The sequence below is a fragment of the Dasypus novemcinctus genome, chromosome 6, assembly GCF_030445035.2.
Source record: "Dasypus novemcinctus isolate mDasNov1 chromosome 6, mDasNov1.1.hap2, whole genome shotgun sequence".
Lineage (NCBI taxonomy): Eukaryota > Metazoa > Chordata > Mammalia > Cingulata > Dasypodidae > Dasypus > Dasypus novemcinctus.
The window spans coordinates 15,485,080-15,501,238 of NC_080678.1; the positions used below are offsets into that span (position 1 = coordinate 15,485,080).

Sequence of the window (16,159 nt, forward strand, 5' to 3'; positions counted from 1 at the left end):
TCACAGTATCTTTGATTAAACAAATATTCTGTTTTCCATCTTTTCTGTAGTGCCCCTAGATTTCATATTAAATTTAGAGAATCTCCCTTCCTTTCTTAAGATTATAAAAATATACACCTATATTTTTCTAGTCCCTGTGAATTTTCTTTGCATTTAAAATTTTAAGACATTTGGAACTTTTTATACAATTTAACTTATATATAAATGCTACAAAACAACTGGTCTGAAAACTAAAATTTAACCCCTGTAAATCTTTCCTTGTTTATATTTCTAGAGATTCAGGGGGGATTATAGATGCCATAAAATAAAAATTAAGATATACTAAAAACCATTCAATTGTATACTTTTTAAAGGGGTGAATTGTATATGGTAAGTGAATAACAACTCAGGAAAGCAGTTAAAAAAGAATATATATAAAAACTAATAACTAGGACATTATATATGTTCATAAATAACTTTTGCTTTTAATTTCTAGCAATCAATAAAGTTTCCCTGTATAATCTTTTTCCAGCTTAGGCTGAAGCTGAGCTCTTCTCATAGGGGCCTCTTCCCCTCAATGTCGTTTCAGGTATCTGCCTACAACATCGGAAGGGTCCTTGAAGAGCTAAGCACTCATTTACACACAACACCTTGTACAAAGAAAGTGTTCAATATATATATATTTTAATGAATACCTATGTAAGGAATGGAAGAGAGACATATATATTTCTAAAAAGACTCTCAGCACACTTTGTAGTCTAAGTGAAAACTCATATGTGCGCTGGGAATTATTTCATGGCAAGAGGAGGTGCTGTAATAAGTCAGAGAGAATATCAGAGCCCGGCCAGTCACACCTGGCTAGCTCATGCGCTTATTGGCAACATCATCTTGTAAAAATGACTGAATCTCTCTGAGCCCTGCTTTCTTCTTCTATGAAATGGGAATGCCAAGTATCTCCCCTCTGTGAAAGGCGAAGATGATGTATGTAAAGAAACTCGCACACAGCTTGGGACAGTGTAAACCTTCTTCATCTTCATCAACATTATTTGGAGGTTTCCAAAAAGTAAGGTAGCATTGTGAAAAGTGTAAAGCAAATTAATAGAAAGTCTTTTATTAGCAATATTGAGGGAAAAATAAACAGGGAAAAGAAGAAAAAAACTCTGACTAAAAATAAATTGAAAATATGAAACTTGTAAATCGACATGCTTTCAAAGTAAGTGTTTCACTTTGTATAATGAATGCATTCCCAGAGACCTGTGCTCTTGGTAACTTTTTACTTTAGTCTTTCTTTATTTTAAATCTTGACCATCAGAGTGGATATACAAATAAATAAATCCTGACGTGCAAACATTAGTTTAACTGAAAATAAAAATCACCTCACAACCTAGGAGAAATTGATCAAGTTTTTTTTACTTTAAGGAAAGACTGACATTTTAATTAAATCAAATACAGGAACTTAGTATATTGTGATTTAAAACTGTTCTAAGTAAAACAGCTAAATGGCAAAATATTATATGTACATATAATCTATGGATCTACTCAATTTCTCAGTTTTGTTTTTTGATTTGTTTCACACAATATAGTAAGAATAAATATGGATATTTATATTTCAGTATCAATTCACTCAGTTATAAAGAAATATAACTTTGCTTGCAAAGTCAGTGCTTTAGGTTTAAGCTTGATTTTGGAAGGTACACTTATTAATACACAACATATTAATACACAAGTGACCACAATCCAATTATTACTGTGCTCAGGCCTATAGATCCATTTTATTTTAACATATTTTAAATTCATAGTGTCATCACACAGTTCTTCTAAGAAATTGAATAGTGCCAAAAGGCTTGAAACCAAGGTGGAAAAAGTAAAGCAGACAAACCCACCTTCCCTCCCATAAACACTTTGCTTTTAGTGGTTTTTTCTGGTATCTCCTTCCATATTTCTAAATAATGTGAATACAGTGCTCTTCTGAAATTTCAATTCTACATATTGTTTACTGATTTCCTATTACGATAATGATTCTAGCTCATAAACCCTTCATCCTCCTAAAGTAATTTTTGTTAAATCCATGTTCAGAATACTGCATAACTATATAAATATTTTTCATGGCTGAACCAAGTCATGTATTAAGTCAAAATTTCTTTCTTACATAATTTGTTTCTCCCCAGAGTAATAATGTTGTTTTTTTTTTTTTTTTAAGATTTGTTTATTTAATTCCCCCCCCTCCCCAGCTGTCTGTTCTCTGTGTCTATTTTGCTGCATCTTGTTTCTTTGTCCGCTTCTGTTGTCGTCATGGGAAGTGTGGGTGGCGCCATTCCTGGGCAAGCTGCACTCTCTTTCACGCTGGGTGGCTCTCCTCACGGGCGCACTCCTTGCGTGTGGGGCTCCCCTATGTGGGGAACACCCCTGGGTGGCAGGGCACTCCTTGCGCGCATCAGCACTGCGCATGGGCCAGCTCCACACGGGTCGAGGAGGTCCGGGGTTTGAACCGCGGACCTCCCATGCGGTAGACAGACGCCCTAACTACTGGGCCAAGTCCGCCGCCTGTTTTTGTTTTTTAATTTTCCTTGAATACCTGGTTAAGTCTATCCACACCCTCCAACAACCCTGCAACATCTCAGTAGAATTTTTTTCCATATAACCAAACATGTCAGGAATCTGTCAGTATTCATTTTTCCCTGAAGATATCTCTCCTGGAGCCCTCCATCCTCCTCATTCAGTCTGAACTGATCATACTTTAATCCCACTACACCGACACCAGCTTAAGACTTCCCCAGGAAGCATCCTGAGAATCGTCTTCACTTGCCTCTTGGTTGGAACATGTTTCCTGGATCCTATGTCTTCCTCTTTTCTTAGTTTTCTACCAAAAAGTTGAGTAAAAGTTGATCTTTTGAGACTGCTGTCTGAAAAGTCTCTTCTTTCCTCGCACTTCATACTTTGACTTGGTATAGAATTCTGGATTGGGAAGTACATTTCTTCAGAATTTTGAAAGCACTGTTTTGTTGTCTTTTAGGATCCAGAGCTGCTACCGAGAAATACGATAACATTTTTTTTTTCTATCTGGTTGCGTCATCGTCTTTTTGGTGCATTGCTTTGCCCATGGGGGGCCGCGCCTCTCCACACTGCACAGGTCTGGGACACCATTTTTCATGTTTTACCAGAAGGTCGCAAGGATTGAACCCAGGTCCTCCATATGGTAAACTGGAGCTCAACTGCTTGAGCCACAGCTGCTTCCCTGCAATAATATTTTGACCCCTGATTTTTTGTAACCCCATTTTCCCTCTCTGGAAACTATCAGGATAGCCTCCCTATCTCTTATGTTCTAAAATTTTATAATGATATGCCCTGGTTGGCCCTAGGTGGAACCTTTGAATTTGGAGACAGGCCTTGCAGTCATGAGGAGCTTTATGACATGTCTTTGCTAATTTTCTCCCCTATTTTCTCTGTTCTTCAGTCCTTTATTTGGTCAGATGTTAGACTTCTTTGATGTAATACCGAATTTTCTTATATCTTTCCTATCACCTATTTTTGTTTTTTGTTCTACTTTTAAACTTGTCTTCTAAACTTTTTACTGAAACTTTTATTTCAATAGCTATCACACACGCAATTCCCAACTTTGTCTTTATCTCTGAATTTTTTCTATGAGTATCTTGTACCTGTTTCATAATGCAATTATTTTAACTGCAGATTTTAATTAGTTTTTGAAATTTTCTCCTGAAGTTTAGTGTCTTGTATTCTTTTTCCTATTTGATAGTTCTCACTCTTCAAATGTGACGTTATTCATGGCTATCTACTCCTATTTTAAAAGGCATTAAAACACTGATTAGAAACTCTCTGAATGCTTGGAGGATTGTAAACTAGTGGACTTGACTGTGGGACAAGTATTTCAAGCACAGATGCCCAAATGTCAGCACTTATAGGTCTTAGGTCTTTTCTCCAGGGTATTCATCTTCTCAATAATCCCCTAAATACCCCACCTACCTGTGGCTGTCCAGTGCTCTGGAGTTAGATATAGTAGAAGGGTTGCATTCAGTGTATAGACTTTCATTTAATTCTCTTATTTTCTATTTCATACCTCATTCCTTCTCTGTTTCTAGTGTCCCCAAGTATAGAGCCTCACTGATTCTATTTCTGGAGTCATTACACCTCTCATTTCCTACTCAGACAGGGGAAAGGCAGTTACCTGACAGAGTCAGACTGAGGTAGGGATTAGAGGTTGTTTCTTTATAAGCAAAGAACTAAAGTCCTTCTTTTCAGTGCCCCCTCACTGCTGCTTCTCTACAAAGTATATCTCCAGTTCCTAAGACTCTAGACTTGCCATAGGGACAGGGCACTGTTACAGTTTTTCACTGGTCTTTTCTTCTACTCTGCCAAGCTGTTTACATTCCTACATTTTTTTTTCGGGGTTTTCAGGTCACCTTTAAGAGACACAGGAGGTGGGGCCAGGAGAGGATCTGGCACAAAAGAGTGAGCGGGGTTTTCTTTAGGTTTCAGTTTCTTGGAGCTTAGGGGCTTTTCCGGGAGCCAGACAGCCTGACATACAGTCCATATCACTCTTGAATACACACAGAGTCCACACACACAGCCCATACCATTCCCCTCTTTTATGCCTACTTAAATTCGTTAAGCTTTGACATCACTATTGTTAAGAGTTATAAGGTGGGCAGCTGTGTTTTTACTGCATTATTTATCAAAGCACATACTCTAGCTATTATTAAGGGGAGGAAGCAGGGAAGTATGATGAGAGCATGGGAGGAGTTCCAGCTGCTCACTGCTTTGACTGCTTATTTCTTCCATCAATTTCCCAGGAGGGCCCAATGATAAAGTCCCTCGGGAACAGCCAGGGCTTCTCCACGCCTCTGGAGGAAGTCTTCTTTCGAGTGGCAGAATCTTGGGAAGAGTTCTCCAGCAGCCATTCTGGGGGTTACTGATGTCTGCGTGGAGCCCCCCCGCTCCCCCCAAACAGGCTCCAGACCTATCCACCAATTCCCCATCTCACTAGCCTGCTCCATCTCCCCTTCAGAGAGTTTACACCTTTAATCTTAAAAGGGTGCTGAAGGGAGATGATTTTCTTTTCTGTAGCTACTTCCTGCTGGTTAGGGGCAGTAGGCCCTATCTGAGAAGGTGTAAAACTCTCTTGCTATTATTATCTTGGTTGGAGGAAGATGGATCTGGAATTCTGGGCAAAGCTGGATGTAGTTCCCATATAGCTAACAAGATGCTGATTAGTATTCTGATATTTATTGTTCCACTCAGTATATTCTTCACAGAACCTGCAGACTGTTGATTCAGACACCTGGCTTCTCCCAACAGTGTCAATGGATGGACTTGGCTCTACTGGACTGTCCTTCTTGGACAATGTGTGCAGGAAGGCCAAGGAGGTGGTGGGCAGTGTTAATAGCAGTGGAAGTGAAGCAGGCCAGTAAGACAGGGAATCAACAGATGGGTCTGGAACCCGGCAAGAAGTCCACACGGACATTAGCAACCCCAAGATGGCCGCTGGAAAACCCTCCCCCAAGACTCCACCTAACATTCCTACATTTACTCTCCATCTTCATGAACTGCATTTCAGGATTACTGACAACTGCCAGTTTCATTAAAGATGACTGTGTATTTCTTGTTCTCAATGATCTTAGGCAATGTGAAAGGAGATAGGGAGGATAGATCTTTATTTGCCATTTTGAATGGAAGTTGTAGTTCCATTTAAGAACAGTGCCTTCAGAAACAGAAAAGAGGGACGCAGATGTGGCTCAAGCAAATGAGCTCCCGCCTACCACACGGAAGGCCCTGGTTCAGTTCTTGGTGCCTCCTAAAGAAGACAGCGAGCTGGCACAACGGGCAGGCATGGCAAGCTGACATAACAAGAGACACAAGAAGAAAAAAGAAAATATAATGAAAGATACAACAGAGCAGGGAGCAGAGGCTACCAGGTGGCTCCTAAAGAGGATGAGCAAGACAGCAAGCTGGCACAACAGGCAGACACAGCAAGCTGATTCAATAAGAGACACAAGAAGAAAAACACAGTAAAGGCACAACAAAGCAGGGAGTGGTGGTAGCTCAAGCATTAGGAACCTCTCTCCCATACCAGAGATCCTGGGTTCAGTTCCTGGAGCCTCCTAAAGAAACAAGAAGACTAATAGACACAGCAAGTGCTAACAACAAGGGGGTGGGGAGAAATAAATAAAATAAATCTTTAAAAAAAGAAAGAAATAGAAAAGATACTTTTTAAATCTTTCCTCTATCCCACTAGTAGTAGAGGATGAGTAAAGAGTAAACTAGTAGTAGAGGACCAGTAAACTATTAGAAGACCAATAAATGACTAATCTTAATCTGATTAAACTAAATGTGCCCATTCTAAACACCCTACTCATTCTGAATATCAACTCTATTACTGTACGTTACTATTGTTTCAGACATGAAGTTTAAGATTTTATATTAAAAATTTTGTCGAAAGTATGTGCATTGGGAAGCAGATGTGGCTTAAGAGACTGAGCTCCTGCCTACCACACGGGCAGCCTGTGGTTTGGTTCCTGGTACCTCCTAAAGAAGACAGCAAGCTGGCCTGACAGGCAGGAACAGAAAGCTGACACAACAAAATGGCACAACAAGAGATATATAAAGAAAAACATAATGAGAGACACAAAAGCACGGAGCAGAGGTTCCCAGGCCTCCTAAAGAAGATAAGCAAGACAGCAAGCTGCCATGACAGGCAGGTGCAGCAAGCTGACACAAGATGATGATGCAACAAAAGGGACAAGAGAAAAACATAATGAGAGACACAACAAAGTAGGGAACAGAGGTGGCTCAAATGATTAGGTGACTCCCTCCCACAGTGGAGGTCCTGGGTTCAGTTACTGGTGCCTCCTAAAGAAACAAGGAAGACAAGACACAGCAAGTGCAAACAACGAAAGGGTGGGGAGAAAAAATAATAGCTAAAAAAAAAATAGTATGTACACTGTACAAAGATACAAAGTTCTCTGTTACCAGATTTGCCACCAGTAGCAAGGAGCATTCACAAAGCTCCAAGGCATTTTCCTATTTAATAACCAAAATATCTTTTGTAATAAATGTACATTTCTTTTAGTTTCTAGAGTGGTGATCAAAGCAGTGTAAATGTTTCCCTCAAAAGGTATATCTCCTCTTGCTTATATTTTATCACTGGATACACATGATTACCTTCATTTTTATTATTTTTTTTTCTAATTTTTAAAGAAGCTTTAGATTAAATAACTGTTACATAAAAAATATGGAGGATTCCCGTATGCCCCACCCTCTTCTCCTCCCATACTTTCCCACATTAAACATCTTTCATTACTGTGGTACACTGTTACAACTGATGAACACATATTGAAGCATTGCTACTAACAGTGGACTATAATTTACATTACAGTTTACACTCTGCCTCACACAATTATTGTTATGACAAAATGTATAGTGGCCTGTACCCCATCATTGCAATTTCATGCAGGACAATTCCAATGTCTAAAAATGCCCCCATGTTATACTTAATTCTTCTCTCTCCCTCCCCTCAGATCCTGTGGTAGCCACAGTCTTTTTTATCAATGACAAAAGTTCTTCCATTGCTAGAATATTAAGAAATCTATAATAGAATAATAATGTCTGTTTAATCTATTGTTCATTTCCCAATCTTAGGATTTTGGGGTGGTGATGCCCACTCTGTTTCTAATTGAGAGGGGGCTTAGAACATGACTGCCTTTTGATGCTGTCCCTAACTTACTGCCTACATATAAAGGCCGCCCTTTCCAAAGAAAAGAGAACAAAGAACTAAACTAACATCAATTATACTCCAAGAAGCATCTTTTTTACTTTAATGTAGATTAGTCCCTTCCTTCTAAGCTTTGTCCTTTCCTTCACTCCACTAACACTCTAAAAGCACATCAATGCACCCAGCTTCAACAGACTCCAAATACCCACAATTCTTGACAAGCTTCATCCAGTCTCTAATTACTGTCACTTCACCAGAACATTTCGATTTGGAAGTTTCTCCACCATTTCAAACTCCTTACAGTTAATAAATTCAAACATTTTACCCTATCTCATCAGCTCTCCTGGATTTTCTTAAGTTTTACCTCTGAGACTTCTGTCTTCCCTTCATCCCTGGCATATCCAGCCACGTCCCTTCTTTCGCTTCATTTTTTCATCTTCCCTTGTTCCCTCACTGTCACCATCCTAATTCAGGCCCTGACATACAAAAGCCACTTAACTAATCTACTTGCAACAAGACTCTCTTATTCGCCTGGATGGCAATTACAAGGGTTTCTAGCCATACACTTATTTTTTGTGTGGGTTTTCTGTATCTGTTTTGTTTTTGTTTTTTTCATTTTGTGGTTTTTTTTTTCAAATTATCTGAAAGCCTAGCTCCCAGAAATCACTGCCCTTGATATTTGGATGAGCTTCCTTTCATACCTCTCTCAATGCACATGGAAAATGTTTCTTATAGGACTTAGTCTTTGTTCACCAGATGTTTTAAATCAAATCTTAAAGCAACGTAAGAAAATACAGCAAAGGAAACCCAATTTCTCAAATGGTGGAGCTCCCCTTATTTATGGGCCAGAAACAAGAAGTGATACTCCTTGGAAAGATCTGGTATTGGGGACTGAATCATGTCCCCCCATGAAAGGCATATTCAGATCCCAACCCTTGGTCCTGTGGGTGACGACCCAATAATGTAAACAGGGTATCTTGAAGATGTCTAAGTGAATCAGGTTGGGCTGTAATGAAATTACGGAAGTCCTTATAGAAGGAATGAAATTCAGAGAGAAAGGGAAGCTAGGGGGAGCAGCAGAAACGGGATGTCAGTTGAACCCACCCAGAAAAGAAAGAAGACGCCAACATGTATAATGCCGTGTGCTGGAAAAGTAAATGAATGCAAAGACTGCTGGCCAGGCAGAAGATACTAGCAGGCCTTCTAGCCTCTGAAACCATGAGCCAATAAATTCCTGTTGTTAAAGCAACCCACTGTAGAGTATGTGTTTTAAAAGCCAAGAAATAAAAACATCTGGCACATTTGCTAATGCTTAATCTAACCTGCCAAGGTAACTGACGTTTACTGAGCACTCACTATGCTTATCAGGTGGGAGTTACAAAGTAAATGAAATACCAGAGCCACTGGAACTTTATCAAGTAATAGTGGAATATGCATCAGATATAAATAAAATTCATGGATATAAAGAACAGCTTTAAGAGCAAACAATATGATGTAATTATACCAGTCTAACTAAAAATTATTAAACAAACATATGAAATATGGTTACTTACCAAAGCAGAACTCTGCCTTTGGCCTTAGCTTAGTTGCATCGCTAACCTAAGAAAAAGAGAGATGAGTCACTAGCTACTTCATATGGTTTAACTACAGCCAACTTTAAATACTGTGTAAACTTCCACATGTATAATTTCCCAACAATCACAAACATTTAGCATATAGACCTAACATTAAACTTTAAAGGCTACTGGAAAAGGACTACAAATTAAATACCCGATCCAAGTCTCAACTGTAAGATGTTTAAAATAAAACAAATGATAGTTCCATTTTTTGGACAAATTGCTTGGGTTAAAGAAGGTGAAAGTAAACCACTAGGCTTTACTTGTCACACATATATATATAAGACTTTAAGTTAAACATAATTTTTAAAATAACCTCAATGACTATTCAACAGAAACGACAAGATATTCTCAAACCACATTTCTAAATTATGAACTGTAGAAGATTAGGAGAGGGAGACAGGGAAAATGTTATTTCAAGTCTAAAACTCCAAAAGGCATTCATCCACCATGAGAAAATCTAAACAGTGCCCCAATCCCCTCCTGTATAAAAGAAGACCCAAAACAGTGGGGTCACTTTTTAAAATGTGGCACATAGTTCATTTTAAAAGACAAAGCAATACCTGATCTGTTTGCTGCTACCCCTCCCTTTAAACAAAATAGCTCTCTGGGAACCCATTCATGACTATTGCCATGTTGTTGCCCAGTGTTAAAACTCCTAATAGTAGTATCTGTACTGCCCCTTAAACAAGAAATTCTGTATCTGGGATTTTGAGTAATATTTAAGTTTGTTCCTGGAGCAAATTCCAGGGGGGAAAAAAAGGCATGTCTCAAGTCAAATGTAAATGTAAAATTCATACTTCAGAAAGCTATAGGACAGAGATAAAAGTTAACAAAACTTCATTCAGGTAAGAGGCTATATTTTTTAAGGGGAACAGTGGAAGAGGGGAAAGCAGCTGGCCAGTTAGCTTGCCTGCTTTACTGATCCAATACTTTATCTTAAGGAGGAACTCCCAATTTTAAAAAGACCAGGCTGAAAATGCTCTAATAATGATTGAAGGAATGAATGGACAATGTGATTATAGCTAATACCACTGACTGTACACCTTGGATGAAATGTATGCTTGATTAATATGTATCAATAGAATCAATTTTAAAAACAAAAAAAAAAAGGCAACAAGCAATTAATAAAGATACAGGTGGATGGACACTCTCTCTCACAGCCTTTTTGAATAAAATAGGCCTTTCCAAATTATTTCCTTCAGAATCAAAAAAGCCTGACAAAATATTTATATTACATTATACATACACAGTATGTATTCGGGCAAATTGGGAATCTAAAATGTATCTTAAAATGAAATTCTATACAATTTAAGCTGAAAGCTACCCTGAAGCATTTTTTAAAGTTTTTATTTGGTTACCAAACATTTTCTCCCACTGAGTAAGCTTTTCACTTTCTTGACAAACTCCTTTGAGGTGCAAAAGTTGTTAATTTTGAGGAGGTCCCATTTATCTATTTTTTCTTTAGTTGCTCATGCTTTGGGTGTAAAGTTCATGAAACCATTTCCTAATACAAGATCTGTAGATGCTTCCCTATGTTATCTTCCAAGGTCTTTAAGGTCTTAGCTCTTATATTTAGATCTTTGATCCATCTTGAGTTAATTTTTGTATAAGGTGTGAGATGGTGTTCCTCTCTCATTCTTTTGGATATGGTGCAAGTTCTCCAAGCATCCAAGCATCATTTGTTGAAGAGGCCATTCTCTCCCAGTTAAATGGGCTTGGTGGTCTTGTCCAATATCCACTGATGGTATATGCCAGGATCTATACTAGAACTCTCAAGTTGGTTCCACTGGTCGGCATGTCTATCCCTGTGCCAATACCATGCAGCTCTGACCACTGTAACTTTGTAGTATGCTTTAAAGTCAGGTTGTATGATTCCTCTGATTTCATTTTTCTTTTTCAACATGTCTTTGGCTATTCAAGGCCTCTTGCCTTTCCAAATAAGTTCAATAGTTTTTCCAATTCAGCAAAAAAATGCTATGGTGATTTTTATTGGGATTGCTTTAAATCTGTAGATCAGTTTGGGTAGGACAGACATATTAATGATGTTTAGTCTTCCTATCCAAGAACAGGGAATATTCTTCCATTTATTTAAATCTTCTTTGATATACTTTAACAGTGTTGTGTAGTTTTCTGCACGTAAGTCATTTACATCTTTGGTTAAATTTATTCCTATGTATTTGTTTCTTTTAGTTCCCCCTGATATTGATGACTGTGCTTATGAACCTTTACTCTTGAAATTGAAATTTAGCCTAGGATTACAGGGTGCCTAAGAGTTGCCTCCTGGGAGCCTCCTTGTTGCTGAAATGTGGCCCCTCTCTAAGCCAAACTCAGCATATAGATACATTACCTTGCCCAAGGGTGGAACATGACACCCAGGAATGAACCTCTCTGGCACCGAGGGATTACTACCAAGCAATGTAACTGGAAAGACTTTGACCAAAAGGGGGAAAACGTAAAGACAAATGGGTTTATATGGCTAAAAGACTTCAAAGTGAGCCAGGAGGTCATTCCAAAGGTTACGTTTATGCACATTTCAGTAGGATCTCACTGACTGCCAAAGTAGATACTACCACAAATAGCCAGGTTCCTCAGGGAGCTGGAGACATCCAGACACTATAGTCAGGGCACATAGCTCAGGGTTTGGTGCCTTACCAGTGGACCCTACCTTGGAATTTATGCTCCCCTGTGTAAGAGATTCAGACTCAGTTGTGATTTCCCTACACATGGCTATTCTGTCCTTCTATCTGAACTTATAATTAGTACTAAAGTGGTTAGGTGTACATCCAAAAGACTTAAGTCTTTGCACTGTCCATGTGCCACCTGAGCCCTGAATCTCAACAGAGTTGCAACGCACTACTCTCCAGTTCATTGGTCTCACCTAGGACAACTAACAAGAAGGTAATGATGGATAACTACCATACCAAGGAACCAGGAGAGTCTACAACTGCAAGAAAGAGAGCCCTATCCACTGGCACTACGGGATCACAGTCCCCTCTCAATTAGAGGTGGAATGGACATCATCATCCCAGAATCCTCAGGACTGGGGAATGAACTATGGACTACAGAAGACTTACCGGTATTCACTATAGACTTATTGTTATTCTAGCAATGGAAGAAATTATATCATTGATGTGGAGGCAGTGGCCACTGGAGGTTCTGAGGGCAAGGAGAGGGAAAAACAGGTATAATAAGGGGACATTTTGGGCACTTGAGAATTGTCCTGAATGACACTGCAACAACAGATATAGGCCATCATATATCTTGCCTTAACCTACAAATTGGATGGGAGAGAGTGTAAACTATGATGTAAACTTTAATCCACACTTACTGGCAACACTCCAAAATGTGTTTATCAATTGCAATGAATGTACCACACTAATGGAGGATGTTGTTAATGTGGGAAAATGTCGGTGTGGGGAGTGGGGCATATGGGAATTCTCTGTACTTTTATGTAACATTTATGTCATTTAAGTATCTTTGGGGAAAAAAAAAATTTCAATTTATAGGAATACCTGAAGTATGCTTCAACAATATGATTTTTGAAAATTTATGTAATACAACTTTAAGAGAAAATGTCTCCTTTTAAATACGTAATCTTTATTGTCCAATTAAAAACTTTTTTCAATGAGAATCAATAGTTATTTACTGAGATACTGATAAGAAAGTATTTTATTTGCAAAAATATCTGTCTTCAACAAAGGCACATTTGTAAAGTGGTCTTCTGTTGAAGTGATCCACCTTTGCTATATCTAATCTATACCAACATATGTGAAACCCAATATATGCATAATATCATGTGTATGCATATTATTTAATCATACTATACTGCGAACTTTCCACATCTCATATTTTAAGTCATCCACAAACTTTTACTGCCTTTGTGTAAAACATACAAGAAACCACAGGACTAGCTCCTACGCATCGCTAGCTCAGTTCCCAAACCCTAATGAAAGAAAATAAGGAAAAAGCTACCCCACCAATATCAAATCCAAGGTTTTGAAAATAATAATGGTATTACAAAAATGCCAGAAAAGTACATCAACAAACAAGAAAAAAGTAATTAGCAGAGACAAAGGAACAAGAAAAATAAAGAAGGAAAAATCATCCTTTTCAACATGAAGATGGTCCACATTTTCCTCAAAATGAAACATAAAGTGTCAAGAGTAATAGGATTTAACAGTTGAAAACTGACTTCAAGAATTCTTCTCCAGACTTTACCAAGATAGAGCCTAATTATTAATTGATTTCTCTCTTTCTGAGGTTCATGTACCTAATCACAAAAGTTCATGTTAATTTTCTGAATTTGCTATTTTCTATAAATTAACTTCACAGTCTTTCTAATTTTTATTAAAGAACTTCCTAAACATAGCAAATCAGGTACTATTTTCAGAATGTTATGAACTTGAACATCATTATTAAATGACACACAGTAAACGGCTCTTTCTATTCACACTCCCAGAGTAAGGAATTTTAATTCATGCATGAATATAAGACATTGTATAAAAAAATACCTTTGAAATGTAGGTAAGTTTAATGGCTCCAACACATGATGATCCAGAAGGTAGGTTCTGTAAACAAATTATTAATAGTTAATATCCAACATTATAAATCTGTTTTATAGTATTATGTTCCACAAGTACTAAAAAGGGTTAAGAACTAGGTTTTTTAATATCACATTTTACAAATCATCTTTTTCAGTTCAAGTATTTAAAAGGTCTATAACAGTAGAGTATTTACTAGGTCTGATGGCAATCAAGATGACAACTTGGATAACAAAACTGAACCCTGCTGTTCCACCATAATGTAATCTACAATTTAAAGGTTATTTTTATCATTATAGCTAAATTGATTTTCTTTTTCAAGCACTTAAAAGGCCATATACAAGATCAGGGGTGTTCCTGAAAGCAACGAGAAAAAATATTTAGAGACACATAAAACAAATACAGTTGTAATAAATTGCAAAAGACTACATACATTCTGTTGTATCAGAATTTTTTTGCATTAGGTTATCAAATATCTCTTGAAAAAAAATGGATTGATTTTCTCCATTTAAATAGTCTAGTATCTATTAGACTATATTTAATCTATATGAACTATTTCTATAGGTCATATGCAAGGAAATATTGGGCACTTTCATAAAAAATATTTTTATTCTTCTTTTAACTAATTTGGGATGTGTTTGTGTTATAAAAGAGCTAAGGGTAAAGAACTCAGAAGAAGTTTTGGAATCCCTTCTGGCTAAGGCTATAAGGAAAGACCCTGTTAAGGAACAAATTTAAGCTGCACCTTGTTTGGCAAAATTTTGAAACACAAAGATCAAGCAAGAGATCATTGCAGAGAAAACAGCGGCTAAAGTAAGCAGAGGAGCACACCCAGAAGGTGTGTACTGGAACAGGAATTATGAACATACTAGGCTGTAATACATGGTATAGCAAAGGGTTGTAGTAATAAAAAAGTGGTTTGGGAAATTGAACTGGGAGTCTGTAGCAGTTTGATGTGGTTATGAATTCCAAAACTAGATATTGGATTATGTTTGCAATCTGGGTGTATTAAGTTATGATTAGGGCTTCGATTGGGCCACCAAGAGGTAGGGACTCACAGATAAAAGGCATAGCAAAGGACAGAATTGAGGGCTTTTAATGTTGCAGTTTGATGCTGAAGCTGGAGCCCCAGGGAGAGAGACACAGGCATTTGTTCACCTAATAGTCTACAGCTGACTTCGTGAAAGGGGCAAAGCCTAGAGAGCCTCATAGTCTACAGCTGACCTTGTGGAGAAAACAAAGGAGCTGAGCCCAGAGGAACCCAGAAAGCCTGAACCCTGGCAGATGTCGGCAGCCATCTTACTTCAACAAGTGGAAAAAAGACTTTGGTGAGGGAAGTAACTTATGCTTTATGGCCTGGTATCTGTAAGCTCCTACCCTAAATAAATACCCTTTATAAAAACCAACCAATTTCTGTAATTTTGCATCAGCACCCTTTGGCTGACTAATACAGAGTCTAATCACAGAGGACCTAAACAAAAAATAAAGTAGCAAGGAGTTTATACTGACAAGAATTTGAAACCACTTCAGAATGCTTCAGAGCACAAGATTTGTAATCAAAATTGGGCTTTAATGAATAGACCATTAATATAATAAACTGGATGAATTATAGAGAGGGAAGAAGAGGAAAGAAAATCATATAAGAGAATCTAGAGGAAAGTAATAAAGAAAACAAATAAGAACAAAGAAAAGTTCAAAAGTGAAACAAAACTTTGGTTTTGAAAATTACCTCAGGGGAAACGGACTTGGCCCAGTGGTTAGGGCGTCCGTCTACCACATGGGAGGTCCGTGGTTCAAACCCCGGGCCTCCTTGACCCGTGTGCAGCTGGCCCATGCGCAGTGCTGATGCGCGCAAGGAGTGCAGTGCCACGCAGGGGTGTCCCCCGCGTAGGGGAGCCCCACGCGCAAGGAGTGCGCCCCGTAAGGAGAGCCGCCCAGCGCAAAAGAAAGTGCAGCCTACCTAGGAATGGCGCCGCCCACACTTCCCGTACAGCTGACTACAACAGAAGCGGACAAAGAAACAAGACGCAGCAAACAGACACAGAAAACAGACAACAGGGGGAGAGGGGGGAATTAAATAAATAAATCTTTTAAAAAAAGAAAATTACCTCAGCTGGAGACGAGAGAGGATCACTTATTTGACTTTATAATAAAGTCAAATACTTCTAAAAATATACTTTTAAAAATCGATGAGCTTGTTCTCATGAATGATTTAGGAAGACTCTTTCTTAGGCCTCTAAAAGCTTACAGTTAATTTAAAGAGTCCCAAACATAAACCAGTTATTGCTGACTTG

At 38.2% G+C, this 16,159-nt stretch overlaps 1 protein-coding gene across 9 annotated transcripts in view; it reads right to left on the reverse strand.

Moving 5' to 3' along the window:
* Nucleotides 1–16,159, reverse strand: part of PLEKHA1 (pleckstrin homology domain containing A1) — a 75,532-nt gene that overhangs the window by 29,117 nt on the left and 30,256 nt on the right. For all 9 annotated transcript variants that reach the window (XM_012527661.4, XM_004464808.5, XM_012527660.4 and 6 more), the window contains exons 3-4: nucleotides 13,836–13,892; nucleotides 9,259–9,304 (exon numbers count right to left, since the gene is read on the reverse strand). In XM_012527661.4, the coding sequence (XP_012383115.1) occupies nucleotides 9,259–9,304; nucleotides 13,836–13,892 (103 nt within the window). The remainder of the gene's footprint in view (nucleotides 1–9,258; nucleotides 9,305–13,835; nucleotides 13,893–16,159) is intronic.